The following is a 19511-nucleotide window of genomic DNA, read 5'->3' as shown; positions in this document are numbered from 1 at the left end:
CTATATTTACAAGTGCTGCATACTTGGTGGCTGAGTTACTGAGTACATAGTGTGGGGAGTTGCTTCAGGTTTCCGTTCATCAGAGACCAAGTTCGAGTGCTCATGGTCATGCAGACCCACCCTGCTGTCCCGGTGTGATTGCTACACGCTACATCTAACTCAGGACCATGCCAGGTTGTTCTTCTTACAGGAAAGGAGTGTTTCCCTCGGCAATAAATCTCCTCACACCATCCCTTTTGTTTCCTTTCGGGCTGTGGTGTCAAGCCAACTCTCAAGGTACAAAGCTGACGCCCAAACAACATCAACATCGGGCAACGGGTCAAAGCATGTTTGGCTCGTCTCGTCGTCGGCGGAGCTGAAAACATTTGCATTAGCTCTCGCAGTATGATGGCATGTGTTGGTGAAAAGTGCATTGCCGTGATATACCTGCATATGTGAATGATATCTAATTGGTTGCAGGTGTCTGTTCGGGGTTAGGCAATGATTTCTGATTCAATTGAAGCCTGAATGAACGTATTTCTAGACTTTTGTCGGAGAAGGCAAATAAGAGGACGAGGGAGATCGAGAGAGAGAGGGAATGATGAGCCCCTCAACGGACAGACGAACGTTCGCCATGATGAATGAGCCCATCTCCTGTAAATCAGTTCAACATTCTAGGCTAATGACCCGATCTGCGTATAACTTGTACCATAGGTAAAGGAGGAGGAAGCCGGGGGGGGTTCTCGATCTCCATTGGGAGTATTCTAGACTCATGTACATAAAGGTAATATCCTGGCCAAGATTATCGTGATGGGGCGAGGAAAGATAGTTATTAAACGAATGGTTCTATTACGACTTGGAAACCGAGTGTGTCTACCATTATGAAGTCAAGATACGACTGAAGCATTTTTTCTTCAAATATGTGTTTGGTATGGTGTTGATGAATGGGTACGAGAATCCGATCATGGTAATAATGCACTGTAATACCCCAAAACCCACACCGAATGGAAAGCGCCTAGTTATTTTTCCCGTTCTCATGTTGCATTCATTGCTCATTTTTGGCCTTCTTGGCATTCTTGGGCATTCTCGGGCAAAACCCCTGCCTCTATCCACTGCCATCACCACATAGACAACCATTACTATCATCAGCGGCAGTCTAATTATCCTCTCCAACGCATTAGCAGAATGCCTTTTACGCATTTCACTTTCATTCAGAAACCTACTCCTTCACCTTCTTCTTCCCCCTCTTTGAACCAACCAACCAAACAACCACCCAAACAACTATCCATCTATCCACCCAAGCTACCAAGCACTCAACCAAACCCACAACTGGGACCCCAGTTGATGCATACGTAGCTTTTGGCCCAGGCCCATCTTTGAACCACCAATGTAGTAATTTTGTGTAGTAGGACGTTGGAGATGGCTTCTTTTCTTACCGACTTACTGCTTGGCTAGCCTGCTCTGTACTTAGCCAACCAAAAAGACACATACTAACCCATGTTTGAGAACATTAACATATTCTGGTGTCGGCCCACATGAATGGATCATCCACTGGGGGCTGACGTCAGGCTGCATTCAAATGGGGTGTCCGTGAGAGGTATTCAGGCCCATATCCGTGGTTAGGAAGATGGCTTCCCGACGACCACTCTTTCTTATCTTGTTGTTGTTTTTAGTATTGTCGCCAATAAGGATTGTGCGATCGACACTTGGCGGCGTTAATGTCACCATCTCAAATAATTGGCAACCACAAGTTATGAACCAGTGGTGCCTACTAACGGTATTTTTCCGAATCTATTTCGGCAACTCAAAACATTAAGCACGGATGTTCTTGAGTTCCATCTTGATCAACGTCAATGGTCTTATATTCATCAAATACGAATGAATCGATGACAGAATCCACTCTTTGTTTCGTTCATCTTATCCATTACTTTTAGCGGCCTTCCTGACTCATTATGGGCCGCATTTCGTGATTGATGGAACCTAAAAGCGTGCTTGGAATGGTTTTCACCATTCATACAAAACGTCGCAAAAAAGAATACTCCCTAGATCAGAATAACATAAAACACTTGTACGATCAGTTCAATAGTCACATAGTTTTCCGATGATATGACACTTTTTAATACATAATTTGTGTTTTATCAGCAGGTTATCTAATCCCTTGTTTGGTTGGGTTTTAGCTGAAGTATGTGCGATCTCCTATAAAAACGGGTGGATCCCCCACTCTCCACCCTGAAAGAGATGGAGGGTTATAAATGGATGCTCTGACGCTAAACTACCCCCCAATTGACAAGCTCGCCATGGTGGAGAAGTTTTTGACCACCCTGATCACTGATCTAATGTCTTAAGCACCAATTTCCAACCTATGAAGGCATCCCGGGTCGCTCGTTCAGCTCCTTTAGCTTGCTTTCCTTGATCCTCGCCACATCAGCTTTTCGAATGGAATCCCTCTCCTCATCCTCGATTTCATCTGGTTGGACTCGTCGTTTGGCCGTCGAAATCATGATCCCTTCCCAAACAGGGTGAGGAGGAAGCTAGGAATATTTTCCACCCTCTTGATTTTGGGCGTGCAATCTCAACACTTTTCGGGAGGAGGAAAAATGTTGCCTTGCTCTGCGTTGTGGGATCCACGGTCGCGAGTCCGCGAACGGGCTCTTCTGTTCGAAGTGATCGTCATCCATCGATTGGTAAACGAGCGCGCGTTAAGCCCATGAAGAGGAAGAGCTGGAGAGCGAATTCTGGCCGGTGAACTTTACCGCTCCTCTTTCATCGGCTGACATTCCTAGGAAGTTGGATTTGATCTGCAGTTTGCCGTTGATTGTCAGGAAGTGCGGACGTATTGTCACGAGAAAATAGAAAAAAACACCATTCAGCTTGTGTTTGGAAATTGATAAGAGGTGATAGAAATAGGAGTGAGCCGCGTGTGTTTTATATTAATACACAACCATGTTTGACTGAGCGGATTCTATAGTGATCAATGAGTGATGTTATCATGAAATGGAAAGGATACGAAGAAAGAGAGCTGACAATCAGACTTGAAGTACTTGGGAGCTCCGTGCAACAGTGTTGCTGAGGAGGAACCATCAGTATGATTGGCCATGCAAACTGGTTTCTTCTTCCATTATTGGTTTTGTCATTGACGTTCAAAGCAGGTAAGACCGAAAAGCAAGTTTGAACCCCAATCAAAATGCACCTAAGTTGTGAGCTTCATTTTTTTCCAAAGCTTTCCTTCATTTCGCTGTCATGACCACAACCACTACTCGTTAGGCAATTCAAATTGGCATGAAATTGTACCAACATGATGTCGGCAACTTTCTAACGCCAAACCAAAGATGAAGGAGAAATATTATACCATAAAATTGAAGTCTTCCCTATTTTGGCAAAAAAGAATGATTCGCTCTCCTCCGCCTCCTTTGCCACCACCATCACCACCTCCGTATCTTTCTTATTGTTGTTGTTATCATCCTTTGCCATTCTCTAGTAAGCACATGTAGGATTTGTGGTTTTCCTCTTGGCCTGGTCGGCTTCGTTGAAATTTGGAAAAAGGTATATTCAACTTGAACTGAGGGAAAAGAAGTCACGATGCCACCATCAGGATGACTGCTCGAACTCTTTGGTTCGTTCATTCTCATGCAGTGAATGTGCCGAGAGCTGTTTGTTTCCAATCTCTCTCTTCAAAGGAAGACCCCTTGCCGAGACAGATTTCATTAGGGAATCATTGATCAAATCGGCCTTAAAGCCAAGGAGCAGCAAAAGAAAATGTAATTGTTTTCTGTCTTACCAATAAATGATCTATCTCCGATCCTCACACTCCGTTGGTAGCTTCACACGCCTACTCGTAAATATGGACTAAGTGAGTAGGCCTTGTCACTTCGTATTAGTCAAGGGAATTGTAATTTGAGATTAGATTTTCAACCACCTCCTTCCCATCCTCCCAGTCAACCAACCAACCAACCAAGCAACCAGCCAGTCATCTATCTACCCTTAACTGTCTCTCCTAAGGCTGTCAGTCTCCCACCACTCATGCAAAGATTTTAGGAGGATGGATAGTAGTATAGGTACAATAACTGATTTCATCTAAATACATGCCAACTCCATTTAAACGGAAGCAGTGACTGAATCCATCAAGTAAATCAGACCGCTTCGACTACCGTTCTGATGGGTCTAGTTCCAATCTCCGATCCATCTTCTGATGCTTGCTGCATTCGAATTGCCAGAGCGGAGAAAGATGAACCCAGGAAAAGAGCCAGCCAAGCACTAAGCCAGTCAATAATAATAAGAAGGCTCTTAATTCCTTCGAGCATGGTTCGAAGATGGAGTCTTATGATACAGGAGTCCATGCATGCGCGAAAGAGGTGGGCGGCGTCCATTAACTCATTTTCCTCTCAATGATAAAAAATGGTTAAAGTCGGATGATCGAAATGCTGCGGTCTCGCACATTCCCATGAAACAGGCTGTTGTTAATGGCAATCATTGAAAATGAACTCGTAACCCATGGAAAGATCACGCATACTGTACCGAATTGTGTACGTGAAGAACTTAAGTTACACTTCGGGAAGATAAACCAGACCCACTCGGAGTTCCAAACTCCCAATGCTTGATGGGCTAGCATAAGTGCTTTATGGCCGAACGGGTCGTAATTTTCAATTTTATACCCGACCCTGTTTTTACCTCTCGCTTTTTTTACCTCCGTTTGGGGGGTTCTGTTAAATGTCTCTATTTTGTCAGCTTCAGGCCACCACCCTAGCTATCTAGCTATCCATCCAGTTATCTAGTGTGTACAGTACGGAGGTACGCGCTTGTTGGAAAATGCACTGCCAGACCCTGTACTGCCCTAAGTACGTACACCGTCTCTATGGGTAACCTCAATGAAGATTATGCCCACATTACAGTGTGTTATCGTTAACATCCCTCACAACACTTCGTTGTTGGTCCAATATACCCTCCTCGAGTTCAATGGGCGATGTCTCGTTCTTGCTCAGGAATGCTCATGAAATAAAACAGTGTGTGTTCGTCTTAAAAGGGTCTCTCGTCCCACGGGGGTCAGCGTTGGCGACAAGTTCAGGTCTCCAAAGAAGATTTCAACAGACTTGATTGAGATCTCCTCCCTCCGCCCGAATTTTGTCTTGTTGGTGTCGGGCCGAAGTCGATGAGACCAGGACTATGGAGTCAAGTAGACGTGCTAGCCCAACTACGGGGAACGACAGCCAGTCTCGAACTATCAAACTAGCAGTGCGTTAAAATCACTCGACTTCTTTATAGCCAGTTGGTTAGTTACTGTCTGCGAAAGAGCTCTGAAAAAAAGACCGCCAGTCGATTTTCCTGACTGTTTCAATCTGAAAGCATGTTGTCCGCTGCATGGTCGTCTGGGTACACAGGACATTAATCTCGCACGGACGGACGGACGGGCGGATGGCGGGTGGGTTCAAAAGTTCGAGTTGGGGTGTTTCTCTCAAGTCTACCCTCTGATTAGATCGCTCTTCCCAAGTTTTTTTATAATAACTTTTACAATCCGGTTCATGATTGCTTTCACACAGCTCGTTTGTACTGCGGAACACCGGTCTTTGACGGAGAAGTCCTCCTCGTCATGGTACGAGTATTGTCCTGAGCAAACCATGAGTTGAAAAAAAGACATCTTGATTTTTGAAGCATTCACCACGGAACTGCTTGAACTCGTATGTCGGTTCGAATGCTTCTCATTGTCAGTGGGCCGGGAATTGAGGCTCGAGTGCTTCATGCGATGAGTTTCCTTTCACATTAAGTTGATTGCTCATTTGTCCGTCAAAAAGATCAGTCAGTTGCTGTTGGAGTATTCCCACTTGGGTTTAAACGACGGCCCTGCCGACGTCAGTTTTGATCAAATAACATGTCCCTACTCGTAGAGTATAGGCCAATAAAATCGAATTTTACACTCTCATAAAATCCAGAGCAACTGACAAACGTGGTGATGATTCCACACATTAATTTGGACTCTTTTTCTTTCTCTGCGTCTTCGGCTTGTCTTCGTCTGACAGTCGTGATTTCTGGTATTAGAGATCGCATGTTCAAGGGCTTTGTGACTTATTGTCTGGCTCCACCCAAATTCTGGTCAGTTCCGAAAATAACACTGAAGCGTGGCTTCATCAAACATCATCCAGAACTTCCTTCACATCTCGAGAGCATAACAAAAGTTCGTCGGAATTTAAACCGCCAAAGCACAAAAACGCGTCCCACTCCATAATGTACCGGGTTTCCTGTGAAGTGTCGGATGGATTCGAAATGAACGGATTGAATCTTGAATTCTTCTTTGTCTTGAGTACCGTGAATAATTCTGTTGCATGAAACATCCCCGAGTAAAAAATGTGAAAACCTCCAAGCTGAGAAATATGATGAGTGAGTTCGTGCCACAAAAAAAGCTATGAAGATGAGCAACTTCGGAACTCCTTTCATAGAAATCCCCCGAATGGATCGAGCCGCCGCCATCACCTCCATCACCATCACCACCATCACGTACATGATCAGTGAGGTATGCCTGGAAAGTGTAAATCATGTTTGGCAATTTCGCTGACTGGCATCCCCCATCTCCGCATGCCAGAGGCAGGCGTCCAATCCACGTTTTTTACCGATGGGAAAGGATTCAATTTTAAAGCCCAATGGCCCATCTTGATATGGTCGAGCAAATTCCTTCACCAGAATTCTGTTCCTTTGTTGGGGGAAAAATCCAAATATTGGGGATGTTTAACTTGACGCTCTGGGAAAGTCGGAAGCACCTTGTTGGACTTGACGAGGGAAGGGAAAAAAGTTTGCACGAACCCTCATTTCTTTTCCACTTTATTTATAGCAATTCGTATCACGCGATGATCTTTGTGCAACTGAAGCCAACAGGGCTGCTCAATCCAATGCCAGACTGACCTTGATAAGGGCTTCAAAGTAAGCATGGCCAATGTGTCATATGAATATTTGAGCGCTGTCGAGTCTGGCCTTTGGTGGTATGGGTTTTCCCATGCTTTTAACTCTGAAGCACCCTGTCCAATACAATGCCAAACATTCATCTGGTGGAGGCACTATTGGTTTCTACTTGATGGCTTCCTGTTCAGATTTGAGAGTGGGAATATTTGCCTGCCAAGCAAATGGAGATTGGCTAGAATCCTTTAGGATCCTCGTTTCATGATACGATAAATAGTGAAGAGCTCATGGTTGATCAGCACTTAAATTCTTCTTGCCTTTCAAGTTCGCCTTCCCTCCAAACCGACAATTTATCATGTTGAAGTATGGAGCTCCTTCCGTGCCAACCGATGTATCATATTCAAGGGAAAGGGCTTTTTTAAAAGAATCCATTCCCGGCTTTATGACATCTAAAAACAAACCTTCCCACACGATGAATGAAAACAAGTCATATGAATAGCAAATATTTTCGTAAGACTCGACCGGCATGAATGGCCGATTTAGCTCGAACCTCTGCGTTCATGCACTCACACACACTCTCACTCACTCACTCACTCATTCACTTCTTATTCCATCAACTTGAAGCTACTCAGGATTTTATGGGCACCTTGTCATAAACCACCAACCAAGATTTCAACTTGTCAATTAAAGGCCGTGATAAAAATAATGCTTTTGGACTTGACACCCAAGAGCACTAAAATAGGATGTTCAACGAGATTAGGCACGAAATATGTGTTGTAAATCAAACACCATTGAATGAACCTTTTCTCCAGACTGGCAACAAGTTGAAGGCTCGCTCGACAATTCGCGAGAATGCCAATACGCATTGGACTGATGGGATGAGCGGAAATTCCACCAGGTTGACGATCATTTGCATGTTTATGGCAAATCTTCACCCACTGAGGTGACAACAAGAACGACAACTCCCATGACTTGGAGTTACTAGACCGAGAGGAGTGTCCAAAAGTCTCTTTCTTCTATTGACTTAGTCAACCAAAGGTGGTTATGGCGTTGGCGAGCCGCACTAGGCAGTGAGCTGTAATGCACAATGTACATTCACACCCTCCCACCAAACTCAATGGTTTGGGATCCTGTCAAGTCACTCTGGGTAATAAGTAGCTTGGTTTTCTTCGCCGTCCAATTCGTCACCAAAGTCATTGCTCTGGTGGACAGAGGAGAGTAGCAGCGGACCAACCATTGATGATCATGGATGATGGTAGGGTAAAGGAGAGTGCATTGGTGGCCGGTGACTGGTCCCTTCTCATCACTGCGTGGGGACGCACTACATCAGTCTTTAATGGAGATTTGCTAACTCGTTTGGAAGATCTCGCTCCTTTCATGGCACCGCAATATTCATTGCCAGACATGCGAGCGACTGTCGGCCATCAAGAGAATCATGAACGATCCGTTTTATTCGGACACTCCGGTTCGCTTTCAATCATCGAGAGCTTAGTGGGTAGGTGAGCTCAATTTAGGACAGACATGGTTGGTTGCTCGAAAAAGGACTTGAGGGGCATTGAGTTGAGCACCACTTACCATTGGAAAAGTAATCCTGAATCGCGATCATATTACTGACAAGTTAAGTTTTGGATCGAGTGGAGCATAATGCTCCAGAAATCCGGCTCAAAAGCTTTGGAGAAGGAAAAAAGCGCCCAAGACAACAACGAAGAAGAAGACTCCTGAGCTGAGACGTTCGCTCCTTGATGACGATGACTGACAAGATTAGTCTTTCATGGGAAAAAGTGTCTTGGGAGAGACTGCTTGGGTTGCACTCTGGGTAGACACTACCAAGTACAGTACAGCAGCTTGGTTCACGCCGTAGCCTATTGCTATAGGAACGAGCAACCCACCCATCTATCTATCTGGCTTCTTCTCCTTCACCTTCACCTATCATCAATGCTTTCCGCGATAATCAAAAAAGTAAACACTCTCAGCTTCTTCTTTGTCATTCCTTGTGAATTTGTACCTTGTCGCCGACATCATTGGTCCACGAGTAGATTGGTGCAGTTCACACACATTCAGCAGCATCACAAGATCAAGATCGAGCTAGACGCCTTTCCAGACTGTTTGTTGACCCTAGATTTACCATATTTTGTCTCTTCTTTCAGTTCTGGCAGGATGCTACTTCCCCCTGGAATTCCAAGGAGAGTTTCTCACACAGTCTATGACCTCGCGAGAGATCGCCTACTCCTCGTTGAGCGTTCTCTTCGATTCGATTCCGTCATGGGGAACCTGCCATCGCCGATTGGGACATCATGTCATCTTGGAAGACAACGACCAGACCTGTTTCAAGTGCATCAGCATGGTCTCCAGGTCCTCGAACGTCATCCAGATCCACTCCAATGGGATCGACCAGTGTCATCCCACGGAGGAACTCGCCCGACAGAATTGTCCCACTCAACAGGAGGTGCGGGAGCGGAAGGCTCAAGAGATGATGTTCTACAAAACCCGGGCCTTTTATGGCGGGAGTGCCATCAGTAAGACCTACTGTCCCTTGAATGGGAAGTTCAAGTTCACTTACTCCATTAATGATGGTACCGAGGATGATCTCGAGTGCCATGAACCATTGTCAGAAGCGACGGACTGTCCCACGGGCTACAAGTTCGACCTGCATTTCAAAGGCTGTTCCTTTCCCGATTTTGGTGAGTTTAGCCAGTCAAGGCGGTTTTGAAACAATACTGCTTAATCGCCAATTGTAGTAGATCATCCCTAATCGATTGTCTTTGCTTTCTCCAGATATGAGCTTCCAATGCCTCGCGTCATGGCCGGGCGAGAATGGAGAGACCTATTTGAGCCTTTTGGATACCAAACTACCTCAACTGGGCGAGGAGGCTCGACCACGATATCGTTGTGCAGTAAGTAGGCATTACTAGATTATCATTACCTCAGACTTCGTCATTCATGGCATCCCACTCGTTGTGGAGCGGCTGATCGTCCAACAAAACCGGCGTATCATCTTCAAACTAACCCACATCAACTCATTTGTACTTGGACGAATGACTGTCTAGGTTTCCAAAGTTTCACCCGCTCTGTGGCTGCCCGCGAGTAATGAATGCTCAGATGTGCGAGTTCCACAAAATTTGAACCCACTCCGTCGAGGTTGGCAATGACATATGATCAAGTCGACATGAGTGAAATGGGAGCAAATTTCGAACTGTCTGACTGACACTCACAGTCCGACCTGTTTGTCATTTCCTCCCAGTGGCTTTGCCTCGCAGGCTCCTTTTTGTTTTTTTGCCACCTTTGGCTTCTTTCCTCAGACAGGCCTCACCTCCTTCCTCGTTTTTCTCCTCCTCCTCCTCCCCCTTCTCTTCTTCTTCTTCTTCTTCTTCTCCTCCGCCTTCTCGTTTTTCTTGTTCGTGTTGAGTTCAGGAGGAGGTTTGATGTACAAGCAACCATTTGATCTAAGTGAGTTATTTCACGAGTAAAGAACAAAAGAAATAAAAAAATCGACCCTCGCTCTATCGTACTCGTTCATTTTTCATTCCCCCAGGAAGACACTTTGCAAAATGAGCTTGATGCAATTAGTAGCAATTGGAGGAACACGGCTTTTCCATATCCTCTTTCATGACTCTCTTAACTCACGAGCAATCACATCACGGGCCATTTATCTGTGAGGCATGACGGTAGAAACATATCTGCTCAAACAATGTGTTTCTTTACAAGTTGGAGCGCCCAAAGTTTTGATGCGACTATTGTGGCTGATTTGAATTGGTGCTCAAATATCTTCTTGGCTTGGTCAGCGTGAATTCAATCCATCTTGGGCCACATGCAGGGCTGATCCAGCGGAATAGATGCGAAGATAGATTAGCCGATGGATGCAAACGGGTGTTTCTCCACATACTGAACAATATACGTATGGACATGTACTGCAGAAATTCATCTCTCAATTTCTTCACATACGTAGTGAAGTTGCGTTGCACCTTGGACAAACAAACGTGCATGAGCAATCCGCATTTGGATCCATTCTGGCCGAGAGGTCGATAGACTAGATGAGATCTTGAAGCGTGGAGGCACACCTCCGCATTTTAGAGTAAAATGAAAGAAACAAAGACCATACAATCATCGACATTTGAGTCCTGATGATGATCATCAACATCATGAAAATGATCACAATCAACACAATAATAGAAAGTCAGTCAGCGAATCCGTCTCAAAATGCGACCACAATCCGTAAGACCAAATACTTCACCTTGCCGTAGTCTCTCGGCTGATTTGAAACCAGGTGGAGGAGAATCAACTGAAACTTGGCACACCATGTGTGCTCATTGCTTAGTCGTACTCTTCATACGGACATAGAAAATCCAATACGGACAGAGAGATCTGAACGCACGTCATATCCGAATGTCTCTATGGAAAGCGATGGATGGGCGTTCTCGATCGGTCGAAAAGTCGCTTCGTCATATCCAAACGTGATCAAAATCAGTAAAACCCCCATTATCGACAGCTTCCATCCCATGTCAGAGTTTGATTGTGCGATGGAGCAAGGGGTGGACGTACGGCATGTGGGAACTGTCCCTTCAGGGAAGTTCGACGCAATTTGCCACTCATTTCTCGATCGCGTCAGAAGTCAAGTGAGTCTAGTAAAAGCCCGCACTCAGTCAGTGACTCACTGAACATTTTAGCTGCGCCATCTCGCTCTGCTTTCTGGATGTCCGACGACTGAAGAGTGCGTCAGAATAATTAAATTGCTGGCATTCCGTCATGAACGATGGGAAGAGGGTGGGAGGGTCAAGATGACCCGATATGACAAGAGTCAAATTAATTGGGTCCGGAGGAATGTGGTTGATTCTGCTAGTCAAAGTCTCTTTACTCCGTTCAAAGCATGAAGGCACTCGTACAATGAACGAGAAGCTAAACATACCAAATTCAAATCGCCCTCTTGTCGGCGGTGGCGGTGACGGTGGCGGTAAGAGGCGAGGGAGTATGTAGGGGTAGTTAGGAGTGTACAGTTTTGGAGCATGATTAGTTTCATTTTTCATAAATGGGCAGCCAGTCACTAATATTTTGGCTGGGAGTGCATCTGTCAGCATTCTATATCTCTCGCTCGGAATCCAGTTCATCCCACAATGGGATGGACGGAAAAGGATGCTGGTTGGGTTGTTTGGTTTGCTCGGCGGTGAAGAGGATCGCCATCGTCAAAGGCTGGCTTGATCAGGATGGCAAACAAGCCAAATGATTAACTGTCTGTCTTCATGAATCCCTCTGAAATGGGAGTGCTGCCTGCCCCTTCCTTGACAATGCCCTCTGCATTATCAATGAGAAATGAGACCCAGACCATCTGAAGGAAACTTGTTTGCTTTAATGTCCTCACGCTGAGACGAAGCAAAACCAATCATCACGATCACAATCCTATGGAGATTTGGACGAAAAAACAGGGTTCACTGTTGCCTGCTAAGTCAGTGGATCGTCGTCATCATTATCATCATCATCATCATCATCATCATGATTGCGAGGAACGTACACGGTGCTTTACTCTTTCATGCTCCCTTCCTCGCCTCATTCCACATTAGTAGCATGGGGAGCTGCGGAGAAAAAGCGACATGCAGCATACAACCCCAACCAAAGAGAAAAAAGAGAGAGAAAGAACCTTTGAAAGGGCTCTTTTCAGTATCACAGGAACATTATCGTACTTGCGTACCCACCTTAGCAGCGGGACGAACTTCGTGTATATACGTACATGTACATACGTAGATGGAGGAATGACCTCTGTGACTCGGGGATTGGCTTCACAATCCAACAAGCTTGGCCCTTATGTCAAATTACGCTGCTCAGAGCTCCTCTGGAGAATTAAGGTCTGATTTACTCTCATAGAATGAGCAATAATCAGTCGTTGGGATGGCGGCGGCAAACGAGCGCCACTCTCTCTCTGTGTTAAGCATTATTGAATAACCAAAGCCCAAATAATCATGCAAATCCGTTCGTTTCAATCCCTTTAGCGAGTTGGGATATGGCCATGACTCAATAAAGTAGGATGAGCCGTGCCACACATTCCAGCCCTGGATCGTGTTTGAGCGGCCATTTAGCGGAATTATTTTGGGTAAGCGAGATGGCCAAAGCCAACGCCAGGTAATCCGGAGAGTGAAAACCCTGGATACGATATCTATGTACGTACGTAGACAGGGCCCGAAATGATGGGACGGTTCTCATGAAGTCTTCAACATTGAGCTGCATGAGACAATACTGGTGTGGAAATTTTAGCTCTCCATTCGATTGAAATTTTACTATCTGGCGAAACCACCTCTCTCCCTCCCTCTCACACCATATTGCACGACATCCACCTCCTTCACCCGTCAACCCACCAACCACCAACTCTCTGTTAGATAAAGTAGACAGAACATTTGCATAATACTTTCAAAGTATGAAAACCCCACGAAGCGAACGAGTTAGAGGCGTTCGGAACTCGATGAGTAATAAATTCTCGGTCTAATTTTCTCGTTTTCTCTCTTCTCTCGCCTTCAGCTCTTCAAAGAGGATTCCGATACGGGCCTGACACATGTGGCGCTTTCCAGCGACTCGACCTGTGTCAACCATTTGTACTCAGCTCAAGATGGCTACGAGACGCTCCATCTGGAAAAACTGGCGGAAGAAGAGCCCGAGGCCCCGGCTCATCCCCAGTGTATTTTTCCCGATTGGATGCAAGGTCAGTGGGAAGGCGTGACCATTGAAGGCGGAGAAATGGTGTATCGGGATGAGACCAATTTCCAGACGTTCCGTGGAAAGTGCCTTCAAGCGGCCAATGCGGATCGGTTCGTGGTTCACCTCAAGACTGATTGTGGATCAGCCGCTCACTATTGTGCCCTGTTCCAACAAAGAGACGTCAATGTCATGGAGTTCCAATTAGGTAAGGACTACTACCTCTCTGTCTCTCTTTACGCACACTTGTTGTTCTAAATCAAAGGTCTTTTTTGTCGGAACGTGATATTGCTGGCATTACCTTACTTACGACTTGGTCCAAGGGCATAATTATCCGGCATGGCGCGAAGCTCGTTTTTCTTTTCGCCTTGTAAAAAACCCTGTTTTAGCTTGGTCTGGATTTTCTGAAAGAATGTCGAGTGATAATAAGCAAGGAGATGTTGATGGCTGTGATGCTCTGGATACTTTTGAACAACTGCACCTGGGTTCAAGAGTTATAGCTGGTATTCTCTCGTTCTTTCCCTTCCTTGGGTGGAGGATATGAACAGGTGAAAGGAACAATTTTATAGTAGTATGTAGTATGTAAGCAGCACTTCGTACCTGTCTGGTCATCTCGGCAGACAAAGAGAGAGAGGCTCAGCGAGGTTTTGAATTCCTCATTTCTCTTTAAATGACCGAAGTGTGTGTGTGTGTGTGTGTGTGTCTGGTCCCTAGCGCATGTACCTCGAGTATGCAAACTTCTTGTCCAACCCATAACACGTACCACGACCGCCCCACAGTGGTTCATGACACGGCTCGTGACAGAGATTGTTGCTGTTGTCCAAATGGGGAGTTAAGAGAGCCAACAGCAAAGTCGTCCATCAAGTAAAGATGAGTAATCCTGAAAGGACCCAAGACACCAATCTCTTTTGATCTATACGTACAGGTCAATAATTTTCAACTTTTAGTACATTTAGTACCTCGTTGAACTCGTGCCTCTGGGTTAGTATGAGGGGAGTTGTGGGCCTCCCTCTCCATCTCCACCAGACAAGCCACAGAGATCCTGAAGAAATAGATTATAACGATTATGCATGGATTCCCCTTGGCATTTAAGATGCTGCCCCCACCTTTTGCCCAACGTGCGCCATTATCATGGACCAAAGAGCGAAGAGGTGCTTGCTGGATGGAGAAGGGAGATGGAGGTTTCTCTTGAATATATGTGTCAGTGTGCGGTCTCTTCAAATTGGCGTGTCATTCCGGGCCCATCACTCCTTGAATGCTGATAATAACTCCCATGAATGGAGATGGCAATCATTCTCCTCATCATCACCATGATGAGGAGGAGATCCCTGCCCTAGAATTGGTCCTCTTCATTTTCTGTCTACTAGTTATTGCTCATCGAAGCTCATTCCCAATGCTGAATGGCACCCGTTCGCTCGTCGTCCATTCCCGGGTCTGGATTGGACTACTGCAATGGGCACTCAGTCGAGGGACGAGGGAAGAAAAAACGAGCCCACCTTCCCAAACTCATGCAGAAGCAAGCATGATAGACATTCGTGAATGTGAGATAGGAAACGCCTTAGCTATCAAAGAGAAGAGGAGTGGAGAGAAACAGAAACAGAGAGAGAGAAAGAAAGAAAGAAAGAAATGCAAAAGTTATGACCTCCATTTGGCGTGCAATTGGCTCAACAACAAACCGATGGTGGACGAAGCAGAAGAAGAGGAAGAAGTATGAAAAAGCCCATTGCTTATCTTAGCCACCACGGCTCACTCCCCTGGATGTCCATGATCTGACTCTCTCACTTGGACATCTTTGCATTCGAGCGCTGAATTTATGCCCTCTTGATAATGATATTATTTCAATCTGCCACTGTATGGCTTTTTTACTCTCTAACTCTCTCGAACTCTGCCTTAGAGCTCTGAGTTTGTTAAACGTTTGGAAGTTGTTCTTAAGTTGGGTAGTAGCTTCAGTGAGTCGTATCGGGGAGAAATTTGTTGAGAACCCCAAGAAAGGGGCAATAAATGTCGGGAGAAAGATTTGCGTTTCCTCCAATCTTTGAAAGAGCTCACTCTTTTTCCCTTTCCAACGACTAACTCAAGAGCCTCTTGGACAGATAACATGTCACACATATTGTCTCTCTGTGAATGCAGATAGTGTGCGAGGTGCAGTGTACACACATAAACACTTTACCTACAGTACATACATTCGCCTAATCAACCCACCTACCAACTAATGTTCGAGACTCTTTTCGGTGATATTGGTTGGTGGTGATAGTCATGGCTGTGGAGGTTGACGAAAGAGAAGCAGGAAGGGGAGGCATTGTACGTACACTATCAAGTCTTTACTCTCCCACATTCTGTCTGTCAGTTAAATCGGATAGCGTGCCATTCTTTGAATAAATCCACTAGCGGATTTTAAGTCTTTTGAACCCTTGTTAATGACCAAACCGTGCTTTGAACAACTGGAACTTCACCCAATGCGATAACAATCCCCAAATTGGTGGACAAAGATGAGCTTATCCTACCTACCACATCAATTCGAGGTAGGTTTCCCCCACCATGGTGGTACGAAAGGTTGGTTACACTTGGATGTTTTGTCGTAATGTTGTTCACTTTTATGTCTCTGAGCGAGAGCATTATTGGCCTGGGCTGGGTTTTCTATGAAGCGCCGGTCTCGGGTGTACTGAGCCAGTGCTACGAGTGCGTAAGTGTGGTACAACGTGGGTTTCAGCGTGGTGGTGTTGGCAGTGGAACATTGTCGTACCTTTGGAAGGGGATCAATGCTTTGAGACGTGCTCATCACATAGCCCGGGGCCCTTCCTGTTACACAAAACACCACTCTGAGAGACCAAAAGACCTCGTGAGTTACGTCTCGAACTCGCTGAACTTGGAGAGTGAGTGAAAAATGAGTGCTGAAAATGATCGCAGTGGGCATGATTTATTATTGGATGTTGGCTTTGAGTCAGGTTGAGCAGATCATTGAGCCGAATTATCATCCAAGGCAATGAATGCATTATCATGATTCAATTCGTTGAATTGAAAGAAAAGGAATCCGTTCCAACATCGGCACCAAAGTTGAAAGAGAAGAACTACTCGCCTTTGTTCAGCAATCAGAGATCGCTCATTCATTGTTTTGTCCTGAAGGGTCTGCTGGTCCGAAATATTTTGCTCCTGGCCAAAGGGCTACATTCAAAATTGGTCCAGACAAACTCATCTTCACCTTGAAGGTGACGAAAAAGCAGCAGCTAAGCTTGAGGAGGGTCTTCAAGAGACATTCCAAAGGGAGCCAGCCTCTCTTTCGCTCCATGTACAGGACAGCACGAATGAATTAGACTTTTGTTGTGTCGGCTGTGAACCCTGGGCAGTCAGTCTGCTACCCACCTCCCGAGCTATTACAACCATTTTCTGTGGGAAATCGTCCACCGACTAATTACGCCCCTCAATTCCAATTGGTCTTTCTTTCGGGTCGAACCAAAGTCAGACATCACAAAGTAATCGAAGGAGGGAAACTAGAGAACAACGAAAAACGAACATCCAAGATTCACTTGACAATGAATGCAATGTCGTAGATGACTTGTGCCAGCTCATTACCGATTGGACTATCAGCCATTCATTCATTTGGTGTAGATTCTCCGACGGAAGGTGACTTCTTTTTGAAATGACCATTTCCCAACAGGCAACGTCATAACAATGCATTGAAGTCCACGGACAAGCCTCACAACCTGTCAAGACCCGTCGTCGGTTCGAAATTTCGCACGTGCTCCTAAGCTAGAGACACCTTGGGGTTTTAAAAGTGGGAAAACTAGCCTAAATTGCCGTGGCGAAGAGTATCCAATCGCTAATATGAATATCCTTGGACCATCCATTAAAGACTTGTTGATCGATTTTGCCTCTGGGTTCTTTCTAATGGTTCATTCATTCACCTTGAAATCCAAGCGCATAATCAGTGAAATCGCCTCGATCCTGGGTGAACGCCTCTCAATCCGCATAGACTGTTGAATGCTAAATCAAAATTTCCCAATTCTTTTTTTGTAGGTGTGTCTTCGAGTGATTCCTCTGATTTGGCACTCTGCAACGTCGAGAACTTCAGCCCTTCGAAATGGCTCACCATGGGAAGGTCACACATTTTGGAGCTCCCACACTGTCCCCTGGTGGGCGAATATACCGGGGTCATTCCAGACGCCGAGGGTCTCTGTGCCAAGTCCTATGCGGATTGCAACAATCCCGAAGTCATGTTCTATACAGTCTTCAATTGTCAAAATCAGACCGAGGTCTACGAAGAGCGGGAATACCGCTGCTTCGGTCAGTGGGAGGAGGACGGTCTCGTCTACACGTACACCAAGCGGCAGGACTTGCCGGGCAACGAGTGCTTTGTGGGAGTGACCATCGACGAGAACCAAAACATGGTCACCGAGGCCGGTCAGAATTGTGAACGAGGGCACCAGCCTTTGAAATATGGCATGACGCTTCAGCGCCAGGCCAAATGCTCGCACGAGAAGCCCTTCGAGGCCGTCACACAGACGCCGTTCACCCCGCCCGATTTCATGCCCTCGATCAATGAGGACACGTTGAGCGATCTGGAGGACCAGGAAGAGATCCGACTTCTCACGGATCGCCCGGTCTCTCCTCGGCTCTCCAGCACAACCAAAGACGGTCTCGCCGTGTCAGGTGGTACTCCTGATGAAGGGCATCATGGCCACAAAAAGACGTTATCTGGGAAGAAGCATCACCATCAACATGGCAATCGTGCCACTTCCACTGTGTCTTACGATATCTATTCCAATGAAATCCCCGGTAGTGGTGGGAGTGGAGCCCAGATCGCGAGTTCGCCAATGTGCATGATGGCCTTACTGACGTTTAGTGCGGTGTTGTTGGGCCTATTGTACGACCACCACTAGATGATTGTTACAAACAAACTCAGAATGCAGTGAAAATGCAATGTCCAACCAAATTCATTCAGACGAGTTGCTAACTCAGCTCGAGTGCCGAGAAACCACGAAATCAATCTTAGTCAACCCTCTCTAATCCCTCTCTCCTCTTTACTCCATCCCTCCGCCCTGTTCCCTCTCGCCCTTCACTACCCAGTTGAGAGGGGAAAACGCCCCCTTTATCTTTATTTATGTGATAATAATTTGGAGAACCTGACCCTCAGCGGATCTTTGTCATTCATGTTGGAGGAATGTGTTCCCAGAAATCGTGTGACGATGAATGGTGGCGTTTCTGCGTGTGCCTATTCCCGAATCCCTTATTCATCGTGCCAGTTTTGAAACATTGCACCGTGTATGTTCTGATCACATACACACACACACGCACATTCCCATTAAGCATGAATCCTTGCGGACATGCATGCATTCCAATGCCATACTTAACTCAGAATTATCTTGTTAATGCCTATTGTCAAAAGAATCTAGATTTTATGACAGAATAAATGTTCTTTATACTCAGTACGTCGTGCTCGTTGTTAAGCTCGCTGTTAGGCTCGCTCTGGCATATTTCTTAAACGATGGTGGTGCTTTTGGGTGTGAACAGATGTGACTTGGAAAGTGATCATATTTTTTCCTTTCGTTGGGGCCTTCCAAGCTAAAAGCGCTTTTTGCCCTCCACCTCTTCCTCCTCCATTCTTCTTTGGTTAGCAAGCTCAGAGAGAATGAGATGTGCGTGAGTGTGCTGCTGCTCCTGCTGGTGCTGTTGCTGTGGCTGCTGCTGTCCCTATTGCATCAAAGGAAGAGGCATTAAATTTACATATGGATGAAATTGAGTAACATCATGTGTTCTGTTACAAAGAAATTCTAAAGTTTACCGCAGAGGCCAGCCAGCAATTCTCACCTTGGCTCGAGCAAGCTAACGAAAAAAAAGAACATCATTACCAACACGTCGTACTTACGGACGTACTTCGTAACCCAAAGAGGAAGAAGGGGAGAGCGTCTTATTAGCCGCATCTCTCTCCTCAGCAAATGTTATTTCTAGTCAAACTTGGGTGCCTTTTACCTTACATG

General features: G+C 45.8%; 1 protein-coding gene across 1 annotated transcript; it reads left to right on the top strand.

Moving 5' to 3' along the window:
• Positions 1-2603: 2603 nt before the first annotated feature.
• LOC131887119 (uncharacterized) lies at positions 2604-18959 on the top strand. The gene is made up of 5 exons (XM_059235645.1): positions 2604-3128; positions 9009-9542; positions 9637-9755; positions 13363-13744; positions 17551-18959. Exons 1-5 carry the CDS (start codon positions 3065-3067, stop codon positions 18411-18413), a joined length of 1962 nt encoding a protein of 653 aa, XP_059091628.1. The 5' UTR covers positions 2604-3064; the 3' UTR covers positions 18414-18959.
• The last annotated feature ends 552 nt before the right edge of the window (positions 18960-19511 follow it).

The sequence above is a fragment of the Tigriopus californicus genome, chromosome 9 (assembly GCF_007210705.1).
Source record: "Tigriopus californicus strain San Diego chromosome 9, Tcal_SD_v2.1, whole genome shotgun sequence".
Lineage (NCBI taxonomy): Eukaryota > Metazoa > Arthropoda > Copepoda > Harpacticoida > Harpacticidae > Tigriopus > Tigriopus californicus.
The sequence above is the reverse complement of the archived record's forward strand: the minus strand, read 5'-3'. Positions and strand labels throughout refer to the sequence as shown.

What these genes read in the sequence shown, in the direction of transcription:
- LOC131887119 (XM_059235645.1), top strand. Translation starts at nt 3,065, where the DNA reads ATGATTGGCCATGCAAACTGGTTTCTTCTTCCATTATTGGTTTTGTCA. An exon ending in GACCACGATATCGTTGTGCA is followed by an intron (nt 9,756 to 13,362) that starts GTAAGTAGGCAT and finishes TCTCGCCTTCAG; the next exon opens with CTCTTCAAAGAGGATTCCGA. An exon ending in TGTCATGGAGTTCCAATTAG is followed by an intron (nt 13,745 to 17,550) that starts GTAAGGACTACT and finishes CTTTTTTTGTAG; the next exon opens with GTGTGTCTTCGAGTGATTCC.